At 39.5% G+C, this 12,061-nt stretch overlaps 1 protein-coding gene and 1 pseudogene across 4 annotated transcripts in view; one reads left to right on the forward strand and one right to left on the reverse strand.

The window, feature by feature from the left end:
• Positions 1-86: 86 nt before the first annotated feature.
• Positions 87-12,061, forward strand: part of Ola1 (Obg like ATPase 1) — a 218,509-nt gene continuing 206,534 nt past the window's right edge. Inside the window, exons 1-2 of one of the 4 annotated variants that reach the window (XM_023719209.1) lie at positions 87-247; positions 1,580-1,680. In XM_023719209.1, the coding sequence (XP_023574977.1) occupies positions 1,580-1,680 (101 nt within the window). In that variant the 5' untranslated portion in view covers positions 87-247. Of the gene's footprint in view, positions 248-1,579; positions 1,685-12,061 lie in introns of those variants that run through there. The other 3 variants (XM_004634748.3, XM_023719210.1, XM_023719211.1) reach the window with 3 other exon arrangements.
• Positions 8,134-8,532, reverse strand: LOC111817652 (annotated as a pseudogene).

Here is a 12,061-nt window from a genome sequence, read left to right on the forward strand (position 1 = left end):
CAGCCCCCGCCCGGCCAGTGGGCGGGGCCTGAGGCAGTGGGCGGGGCTCGCGGCCTTGGCGCAGGTGCCGCCGGCCCGCCTGTTCCGCTCCCGCCGCCGTCTTGCGTGCCGCTGAGCCGAGGGGCCGGGCCTGCGCTTTCCCCGCCTTTCTCTCCGCCTCCGCCTGCCGGCAGGACTTGTCTCCCTCTGCCTGAGACCCCGGGTCAGCGTCCTCCTGGGACACGGTGAGGCCCGCCGGGATCCCGCAGTGCGCCCTCTGCTCGGGCTTCGGCCCCCAACGCGTCGTTCTGAGGCCCGCGTCATGGCGGCCCGGGCCGGCGGCCGGGGTGGGGCGGGTGCTGCGCGCGGCGTGGGTGTGAGTGAGGATGAATGAGGCGCGGCGGACTAGGCCGCGGACCCGGCGGGCGGCTGGCGCGTGGTCCCGCTCGTCCCAGGGCAGCCTCTCCTGATCCCGGGCGACTGGTGGTAGAAACGTGTCCGCCTGGGGCCGCTTGACTGGGCGGCCGGTCAGCACGCCGAGGCCCAAGGGTGGGCAGGCTCTGCGCGTGCAGCTGTTCTTTGGAGGCCTAGAGTTCGGCCTGGAGCAGGTGTCACGACTGAGAAGGGAGATTCTTGCCCAGGGATAAAATGAGGTTGTCGCGGTCTGGGATCAGAGGTTGGCCCTCACTTCAGGAGCTGAGCCCCAGCGTGGCTCTGGGAGGTACCACGGCGCCCTAGGACAGCCACGGTTGTGATTCTAAGACACTAGGTTGGCAGTCTTCGTGAATTTGAGTTTGGAGTTGGTCAAGTGGGATGAAACCTGCGCCTTCGAAGTTGAAGCCAGAGCTAGCAGGGACAGAGAAAGTTTTGACTTGTAAATAAGAGGCTTGAATGCATTTGGGCTGAGGGTGTAGGTCTTAGGAACAGCGCTTGACTGAGGCTTGCAGGAGGCCCTGGGTTCCATCGCCAGCACCAAGGGGTAGCGCATTGAGTGAAATAATTTATTATTAAAAGTAACCAGTGTATAGACTTTGAAGTTTACTTTTGAGGATTGATAAACTTTACTTGCAGTGCCAAAGATGGAGGGACTTGGTTGGAAGGCCCGGTTACCCTGTTTGTTCATCTATGGAAAAATGGAAGTTGTGGGAAAATAGGGAAGAACAGTTCCCAGATAATAATCATTTGATGGAAGATGACTTGCCGGCTGGTGGTTTTAAGATAGGTTTTTCTTCGACTCACATCCGCACCTGCTTCCAAATGCTTTCATTCATATAACCCAAAAACAGATTAAGACATAAAATGTTTTGTAAGCAGTCTGGATGGAGGATTGGAACTACATTTTATGTTTGATTTCTGGTGCAACACATTTTTAGATTAGTTTTTCCAGAACATCTTGGGAGTGACTGCTTTGACATTGATTTGTTTACAGAACTTTTTTTTTTTAAAAGCAAATTTAGGTGTTAGTATTGGATTGATAAAATACAGTATACTTTGTCTTTATTCAGTAATGTGTGCATATATATATATATATATATAGTGCATTGTGTTTCTGTCCACAATAATAATAATAAATTTTGTACGTGTTTGTTTGACATTTCAGATGCCCCCCAAAAAGGGAGGTGATGGAGTTAAACCACCCCCAATCATTGGAAGATTTGGAACTTCACTGAAAATTGGTATTGTTGGGTTGCCAAATGTTGGGTAGGTAAATATTGGAGCTTTTACTTTCGTTTTGTAAATATTTTAGATCGTGTTGTAGAAATAGAAACTCATGAGTTAATTGATACTGAAGGTTATTAAGGTAATGAAGAGAAGGGGCTCGAACATTAATGTTGCAAAAGTTGGCTTTGGTTTATGTGTGATATATTTTTGTTTTCTGCACCTGTACTGTATTGAAACTTGGGTTATTTACATTCTTTGTTTTGTTAAGGTCAGAGAAAGAAGCAGTTCGTTTAAAGTATTGTTGGGAGACATACTGCATTTATTAGGTTGGGGGTAGTTTAAAGTTAATTTCAGTGCCAGCTGCCTATGTATGGTACTTACCTAGGCTGACTACCAGAGGTCATACAGTGGATACTTTAGGAAATAGTTTTGTGTTTTATTTTATTTTTTTGAACTTTCTGCCAAGTTTTAATCCAGAGGGGCTCAGTCCTTCTTGGCAGTTGCCTGCCTCATGGCTGCCAGCACATTCTCCAGCTTCTCTCGTTTCCTCTTGGTGCAAATGTGCGTCCCCACCCTTTTCTTGATGAACCTGAGGGCGCTCCTGTCCTTGGAGACCTTGAGCAGCTCCAGGGCATGCCACCCATAGGGGGCAAAGCCACACACCTCCAGGATCATGTCCCGCACGAACTTGGTGTGACAGCGGCTGTGCCTTGGTTTACTCACATTCTTAGTCACCTTGTGGCCCTTGTTGAGCCCCAGGGCCATGGGATAGCAGAGGGCCATGGCTACTCTTCTTCAGTGGTTGCTGTGGTGGAAGGAGGACATAATTTTAAAAGCCCCATTATATGTTTTCTTAGATTCTTGGAAGATCAGATGGGTGAATTTGACTGAAGAAGTAAGTGACAGCTTTGAGTATAAATTGTCTGTTTCTAGGTAAAGAGTTCCTGTTACTAAATTTCTAAACTTGAGAGTTTAGATAAAATTCACTCTGTTTTGGGGATAAGGATTGAACCCAGAGCCTCATGCATGCCAGTTCACTTACTTTAAAGGTACAGTTTATTGAGTTTTGACAGTTGTGTTTGATAGTAAAACCTCTTGCAGAATGATCTTTCTTTACCTATCAGGAGGGATTCTTTGTTTAAAAAATACAAATTTGACTATTCTCAGTGAGCAGAAGAGGCTTACTAAAAGAATAGAGGTGGAGGAGGAGAGCAGCTGGTCCTCAAGAGGAACAGGAGCCAGGGTGGTGCAGGCAGAGATCTGGGCCCCATGGACCATGTGGAGTTCAGTCATGTGAACTCCTGAACTTCTGGTGTTTCTCATCTCTTGCTGCTTTTCCTGTGATCAGACTCCTGCGCAAAGGAGTCTGATTGCACATGTCTGCCTCTGAATGGTCCAGAAGAAATAGGTTGAGGAGAGAGGTAGCATTTTATAGGATGGCTGCAATTCAAAAATAAGGATATAAAATCCAAAGAATCTCTAGATATTTAGGGAGCTGGGTGAATAAAATTTGTGTTTTAGTATGTATAAAGCTAATTACCTAAAAAGTAAGAGATCATACTTATAGCAAACCTGATATTTATTGAACACTTACTATATGTCAATCTTGGTTCTGAGTGCTTTATGTACATTATCTAATTAATAATAAGCTGCTTGTTATCTACTCATTGGAATTTAATCAAGTCACGAATTGTGGTGTTACATTTCTATTGCACAGACTGATATGTATTTTCTAAATTTATACAACTTCCTTAGGTTATCTAAGATTTAGATTCATATATCAGTTGCCCTGTTTCCACTAAATGTCTGTGATACCATGTCCAAAATTGAACTCAGTTCCTCTTGCTTTAGGTTTCTTAGGCAACTTTAATTTCCACCAAGGTATTTAAACCATAGAATTGAGAAATTCATCATTGTATTTTTCCCTCCTCAGTTACATACAGGGGACCACACCTGGAACATAAAAATCTCTCAATTATTTCCTGCATATCTTTGTTTCCATTCATTTCTAAGTGGATTGTCAGGGCATTTGTTATCTTTTCTTTCTTCCTTTTTAAAAAAATCTTTAATTGAGATATACCTTACATATCGTAAAACATACAAATCATAAGTGTTCATATAGAGTTTTGCACATGAGCTCACCATATAACCAGGACCCATACCAGGATATAGAGCACATCATGCATGTTGATACACACCTGTATTTCAGCAGTGGGATCAGAAGGATCACAAGTAGGATCCCAGTCTGAACAATTTAGTGACTTAGAGAGACACCATCTCAAAATAAAAAAATTTAAAAAGCCTAGGGATGTTGCTCAGTGTGAGGTCCTGGTTTCAGTCTCTAGTACTACAGAATAAAAGATACAGAACATTCTCATTGCCACAAAGGACTGCTTTACTTTCCTTGCCAGTATCCTGTTTCCTAGGATACCTATAATTCTAATTTGAATAATTGTAGATTAATTGGCCCAATACAGATGGAACTCTACATAACACAGTCTTTGTCTTTTAACATCGTGTCTGAGAATATGCAGTTTGTTTACTCATTCTGTTGTTGATGTGTTGTTTATATTTAAGCTAGTATGAGTGAAGCTGTTTTGAACATTCATAAGAGTGACTGAATATGTTTACCATTCTTTGGGATACAAAGAATATACATGTCTTTTGGTGAATGGATTTAACAACTCATTTCTATTGGGTGAATGAAGACAAAATACTCAGCACCATCCCATCCCCCCCAGGAGTTAAATAGCTTTAGTAGATAATGCCACATATTTTTCTGTGCAGTCCTTTAAATTCAGTGTCAGTTCTAATTGTTCTACACCTTCTGTAACACTTAGTATTGAGTTTTTTCATTTTAGCCATACTTATGAGTCATTTCGTATTTATGATAGCTAGTGATTTTGAGCGCCTTTTCATATTTATTGGATATCTTGTGAAAGGCCAGTTTTTTTTTTTATTAATGATTAGAGGTTTTTAAATTTTGTATATGAGCTTTTGTTGGATTTATATTGCAATAATCTCTTCTCACTTTGCTTGAATTTTCACTTAATACTCTTTATTTTAGCTTTTTAAATTTTTGGTGGTAGGGAACAAACCCACCTTCCCACTTACTAGACAAGTTTTCTATTGTTGAGCTAATTATATTTCTAAGCTAAATCCCTTAAAACTTTTTGAAAATAATTTCATGCTTAAAAATTTTTACACTTGCAAAAATAGTTTAATAAACTTTTCTATAGCTTTTACTTATTTCTATAAATGTTCATATACTCTACATCTGTAATAGAATGATCAAAGTCAGCAGGTATTTTCAGTTGTCTCTTTGGTGTATTTTTGTTCCAGAAGCTAAGCAAGAAATATGTGTTACATTCTTTTTTTTTTTTTTAATCATCTCAGACTTTATAAAAATGAAAAAAAGACAAAATAATATACATAGTGTATTCATATAAATTTCTTTTTATTTATTTTTATTATTTTCTTTTTTTCCCCCATAATTTTCTTGAGAAACAAATAGCAGTGAGACAGTTTTAGACCAAATTGGTAGGACAGTTTCATTATTATTTTCTTTTTTTCCCCCATAATTTTCTTGAGAAACAAATAGCAGTGAGACAGTTTTAGACCAAATTGGTAGGACAGTTTCAATAATATTCATATAAATTTCAAAATCAGTGCTTTAAATTGTGTATGTACAATACCCATCCATGGAGCTATAAAGAAAACACAATAAAATGCCAACTGTAGACTTAGGCGAATAGTATGAACAGGTTTGGTTTACTACTTTGCTACTTTCCTTCAGGTTTAAGATTTTTGAAAATAAAAGAACAGGAAAAATAAAAATCAGTCAGAGTTATCATATACTGTTTTTGGAGTAGAAATGATATGGTAATCACCAAATCTGGTCCAGAGCAAACATGGGAGGAGGATGCCCAGGTGAGAAGAGAGCCCGGCGTGGAGCTGCTGCTACTCCGAGAGTAAACTTCAGCACGGTCTCTGTAATTATTCACGAAGCCACATGTGCGAATTCCAGGCATTTCTGCATGTGTACCTCACAAGAAGAAAACTGAAAACTGAGAAAAAGTGCTATGTTATACATTATGAACATTATTATTTTTTTGTGTGTAGTACTGGGAATTGAACTTGGGGCCATGTGCATACAAGGCAAGCACTCTACCACTAAACTACATCCCTAACCCTATAAATACTAGTTTTAAAGAATAAACTTTGGTTTTGTAACAAGTAAACATAAATAAGGGCCAGCCAAATGGCTCAGTGGATTAAAGCGCCTGAAGCAGGTGCAGGACCTGTCATGCTGGCCCCACCCACGGGGTGTGCTGAGACAGCAGTTGAGTCTGGGTGTGGTGGCATGCACCTGTAATCCCAGCTCTTGGGAGGCTGTAAGCAGGTGGATCACTACCAGTTGGATCTAGCAGTGAGACCCTGAACACCCTGTAGACCCTTCCCTAAAATACAAAAAAAAAAAAACCCAAAAGAACAAGTAAAGATAAGTAAAAAAGCTTTGGTTAAGTGGACTTTTTTTTTTTTTTTTGCTTTGTTCTGGGGACTGAACACAGCCTCGTGCTTGCCAGGCAGGCACTGTGCTGCTGAGATGTATCCCTGGATGCCAACCTTTTGTTTTTTTAAAGTTGAGATCAATCATCAAAAGATACTTCCCATAGGCTAATTTTTTTTTTTTTAACTTTTTTTTTTTTTTTTTTTGTTTCTTGAGATAAGTGTCTCACTATGTAATTCAGGCTGGCCTTTAACTCACTTTATAGCCCAGGCTGGCCCTGAACTCAGCGGTACTCCTGCTTCAGCCTCCCAAGTGCTGGGATTATAGTCCATGGATTAATTTATTTTAGGACTAATTATAATGTCTCTTAGTTTTATATTAGAAAGCTTTTATTTTTTATTTTTATTTTTTTACAGACTTAATTCATTTTATTTTTGCGTAAAAACCCTTTATGGTGTAGCTACTGCTGGAGCTTGAGTCCTCTGGACAGAGACTCTATTGTAGGCTTTCACAATATGGTCGGTGAATTCCTGATAGGGAGACTTGGTGAACACAGTCTCTTTCCAGAGGTCAGGGGTCAGATAGCTGTAGGTCTTGGAGATGGCATCAAAGGTGGCCTTAGCGAAGTTGCCCAAAGTAGCATTGCAGCCCCTAGCAGAGGTATAGCAGTCATCAATACCAGCCATCATCATCAGCTTCTTGGGCACAGGGACTGAGACAATGCCAGTGCCTCTGGGGGCAGGAATCAGACGCACCAACACAGAGCCACAGCGGCCTGTCACCTTGGAAGGAACAGTGTGGGGCTTGCTGATCTTGTTTCCCCAGTAGCCTCTCCTGAAGGGACAATGGAGAGCTTGGCCAGGATAATGGCCCCACGAATGGCAGTGGCTACTTCCTTGGAACACTTTACACCCAGGCCAACATGACTGTTGTAGTCCCCAATGGCGACAGATGCCTTGAACCTGGTCCACTGGCCAGCACGAGTTTGCTTCTGCACAGGCATGATCTTGAGAACTTCATCCTGAGGGATGTGCCCAGGAAAAAGTCACTAATCTCGGACTCCTTGATGGGTAAGGAAAAAAGGTAAATTTCTTCCAGGGACTTGATCTTCATGTCTTTGACCAGACGGACCAGCTTGGTGACAGGAATCCACTCTTTGTCCTCGGCCTTGATAGGAATCCACTCTTTGTCCTCGGCCTTACCGCCACGAGCCCTGCGGCCTTGGCCCTGCCCCGGCCTCTGCTGGGCCCTCGACCTTGAAGGCCACTGCCAAAGCCTCCACGGAAGCGGCTGCGGCCTCCCATGCCTGGGCCTCCGGCCCCTCCTGCTGCACCGGCATCATCTGCCATTTGGTGTTTCCCAGAAAAAGACGCAGAAAGCTTTTATTTTTTGAGACTGTCTCCTGTGTAGCTCAGGCTGGCCTTGAATTCACAAGAACCATCCTGTCTGCCTCCCAAGTGCTGGAATCACAGGCATGCGCCACCATACCTGGCCTAGATAATTCTTTTTTTTTTCCTTTTGTAGTACTGGGGTTTGAACCTAGGACCTTGTGCTTGTCGGACAGTTGCTTATTCTTCTGAACTATCTCCTTGGCCCCCTAGATCTTATACAAGCACTGTTCAATTCTCAATCTTAGTAAATTTGATATTGGGTTATACAATTCTTCCATGAACTGTAGAATGCCACCTCGATTTTATCTGCTTTTTAGCAGGTATCTTATATATGCAACTTAAATTTTGTCTAAGACAACTCTAGATGAAAGTTTTGTAGTTATGTAAATATCCCTAATATATGTTATTCATGTGGCTTTGGCTGTTTTCTATAGCTTTTTCTGATTTCCTAACTGGGATTTCACAGTATTTTTTGTGACACCATCAAAGGCATAAAAGGCGATCAGAGTTTTACATTCCTAAATGATTTTTAATGTGCATTCAGTTAATGCACTTCACTATCATCTGTGTCATCTAAATCAGTGTCAAAATCTAAGTCATCGTCACTTTATTCCTCTTGCAGCTTCTTCTTGATTGGATCTTTGTTTTCATTATGTTCTGGTTCATTATTAAATGGAACAATGTCTTCTTTTCCCATTTTGCACAAACTTCCAGTTCACAGGCACATGGTCTACACATTATGTAGTAAGAATCCTTCACAGTCTTTTGTAAACATTTACCACACTTTTTAGGCTTTGATAATGGTTTATATTTGCTATATTTTACCCGCCACTGAAGAATTTCTTTACAACATTGACATACTCCATCATGTAGTTTTGTATTAATTTTCTTGGTCTGAATACTCTTATCAAACTTGTCATTTTTAAAGCTAAATGTATTCTGGTGCTTCTGAGGCCAGGAACAAGCCACATGGCTGTTCTGGGAGCTCATCACTGAAATTGCTGCCACCTGGCATGAGGTGCAGTAAAGCAGTCTTAGAGAAGACCGAGGAGCTCCATTCTGTTGTTTCATTACATAGTTTTCTTTAAATTACAACAATTTCTTAGTCTCTGACTTTCATATACTGAGATTTTGGAATAGTATTGGTCAGTTGTTTGGGTTTGTCTGATGTTTTCTCAAAAATAAATTCAAGTTACGTATTTTTGGATTTTTCTTAAAGTACATGTTTGTCTCATGGCTGGCATTAACTTAGGTCACTTATCTAAGGAGGTGTCTGATATTCCTTTACTGAAAGGGTTAATGTTTTCCTCATTGCAATAAGTAAACATCTATCTTGTGGTAGATTTTTTTTTTTTCTATTTTATTGTTTTTTGAAGACTACAAAAATATTACAAAAAAAACATTAGAAATGATAAAGGGCTGGGGAGATAGTTCAGCATTCTAAGCGCCTGTTTAGCAAACACAAAGACCTGAGTTTGATCCCCAGTGTTGCTTGCCATGTAGGCCCCGGAACCAGACATGGTGGCACACACCTGTAGTACCAGCACTGAGGAGGCTGAGACAGGAAGATCACTACGAGTGGGAACTGTGTAGTGAGACCCTGTATCCATTAAATAAAAAGAAAAAAATTTCGCTAAACAAAATAGGAATTCAACAATGGTTGCTTTATTGTATGATGTTATCTTCAAATTAGTTGTCTAGTTTACCAGATATAAATGTGAAAAATTGGTTAAAATAAAACAACCAAAAAGTATAAGAAATTAAAAAGAAAAAAAAAAGAATGAAAAGAAAGAAATGTTAAGCATTAACTAAGTGCTCCTTTCAAAAGACCAGCAGAAATCAGCAATACAATAATCCAAATTATCCTGCATATGTACATAAGTTCTTTTTCCCTTCTTTCATCCTTTTCTTCATCTCAGTTTTTCCTTCTCATTGAACAAATTTTTTTCCTTTCACAGTATCTATTGTATCTTTCAGACTTTATTCTTTCAGGTTCTCACACAAGCAAGATAATATGATGTTTGCACATGTAGGTCTGATTTATTTCACTTACCAATAGTCTCTAGTTGCATCTATTTATCTACAAAAGCTTCAAATTTATCTTTTTTTGTAGCTAAGTAATACTCCATTGTGTAAAAATACCATATCTTTATCCATTCTTTGGTTGATAGGAATTTGGGTTGTTTCCAAGATTTAGATATGACAAATTGTGCTACTATATACATGGATACACATATATCATTGTGGTATCATTTCAGTTCTTTTGGAAAAATACCTAGGATATTTTTATATATAGCTGGCTTAAATGGGACATCCAATCCTACCTTTTTGAGGATTCTCCATACTGATATCCATAATGGTTGTACCAGCCTGCACTCCCACCACCAGTAAAGAAGGGTTCCATTTCCCCCATAGCCTCTCCAGCATTTGTTATTGGTTGATTTCTTCATGAGAGTCATTCTTTCTGGCATAAGATGGTATCTTGTTTTAATTTGCATCTCTTCAATGACCAATGATGTTGAACATTTTTTCATACATTTTACTTGCTCTTTGTATCTCTTTGTTTGTGAAATGTATATTTATTTCAGGTGCCCATTTTTGGATTGAGTCTTTTGAGTTTTGGAGGCCTGATTTTTTTTTTTTTTTAATACTTTATATGTTCTAGATAGGATTCTTTTGTCTGAGGGACAATTGGCTATACTTTTTCCCCCCAATTTGTGGGTTTTCTTTTTACTCTGTTGATTTCTTTTGTTGTGCAGAAACTTCAAAAAGATGAGATCCCAATTGTTGATTCTTTGAAGTATTTCCCATGAAGTTTGAATTTTGTTCATACTCTCTGCCTCTATTCTTAAGATTTTTACCTACTTTGTCCTCCAAAAGATTGAGTGTTTCACTTTTAATATTTAAATCTTTGATCCATTTTGACTTTAGTTTTGTGCATGGTGATAGGCATGGTTCTATTTTTAGCCTTTGGTGAGTGGAAAGCTAGTTTTTACAACACCATTTATTAAAGAGGCTATTTTTCTTTCAGTGAATATGTTTGGCCCCTCTGTCAAAGATAATGTGGCTGAGTGTGTTTCTAGTTGTGTCTGCATCTTCCAATGTATTCTGTTGATCTGCAGGTCTTTGATGATTTTATCACAGTAGCTCTGTAGTATAATTTCAAGTCAGGGATTGTGATGCCTCCTGCCTTTCCTTTGTTGCCCAGTATTACTTTTGTTATTTTAGGTCTCTTCTGGTTCCAGATGAATTTTAGGAGTGTTTTTTCTAGATCTGTGAGGTATACTAATGGCATTTTGATCAGGATTGTATTGAATCTGTATAACAAATTTGGGAGTATGGCCATTTGCACAATGTTGGTTTTTCTTCTCCAGGAGCAAGGGATATCTTTCAATTTTCTGAAATCCTCATCTGACTTTTTGCAGAGTATTATAATTTTCACTGTATAAATCTTTTATTTACTTTGTGAGATTGACTAAGTATTTAATTTTATTACGTGTAGTTGTGAAAGGTGTGGTTTCTTTCTCAGTGTGTTCATTGTTTGTATATAGAGATGCTATTGATGTGGGGCTGGGGAGATAGCTCAGTGGAATAAGCACTTCCCTGGCAAGTGCAAGGGCCTGAGTTCAATCCCTGGTTCTGCCAAAAAAAAAAAAAAAAAAACAAAAACCCAAAAAAACAAAAAAAAAAACCAGGGAGGGTTCCAGGGAGATGCCTCAGTAGAATAAGCGCTTCACTGGCAAGTGCAAGGGTCTGAGTTCAATCCCCGGTTCTGAAAAAAAAAAAAAAGAAAAGAAAAACAAAAAAAGAAATACTATTGATTTTTGAGTGTTGACTTTGTATCTTGCTATGCTGCTGAATTTGGTTATTAAATCTACAAATCACTTAGTGGAGTTTTTGGGGTCTGCAATGTACAGTATCATGTCATCTGCAAATAATGATAATTTCACTGCTTCCTTTTCAGTCATTATTCGTTTTATTTTTTTCTCTTGACTAATTGCTCTGGTTAATGTTTCCAGAACTATATTGAACAGCAGTGATGATAGTGGGCATCCTTGTCTTATTCCTGATTTTAAAGTGAAGGCCTTCAATTTTTGCCTACTTAGTATGATGTTGGCTGTTGGTTTGTCATAGATGGCTTTTATCAGGTTGAGGTAAAGACCATCTATTCCTATTTTCTGTAGGGTTTTTGTCATGAATGAGTGTTAAGACTTTGTCAAAATCTTTTCTTTCTTCTATTGAGGTGGTCATGTGATTTTTGTCTTTGGCTCTATTGATGTGGTGTATTACATTTATGGATTTGTGTATATTGAACTGTCCTTGCACTCTTGGGTTTAGTCCCACTTGGTTGTGGTGTATAATCTTGCTGATTTGCTGCATTCTGTTTGCTAGTATTGTACTGAGGATTTTTTTTTTAACTTTTTTTTTTTTTTTTTTTTTTTGCAGTACTGGGGATTGAACTCATGACCTTGAACTTGCCAGGCAAGCACTTATTCTACTGAGCTATCTCCCCAGCCCA

Source organism: Octodon degus, unplaced genomic scaffold, assembly GCF_000260255.1.
Source record: "Octodon degus isolate 3935 unplaced genomic scaffold, OctDeg1.0 scaffold00065, whole genome shotgun sequence".
NCBI lineage: Eukaryota > Metazoa > Chordata > Mammalia > Rodentia > Octodontidae > Octodon > Octodon degus.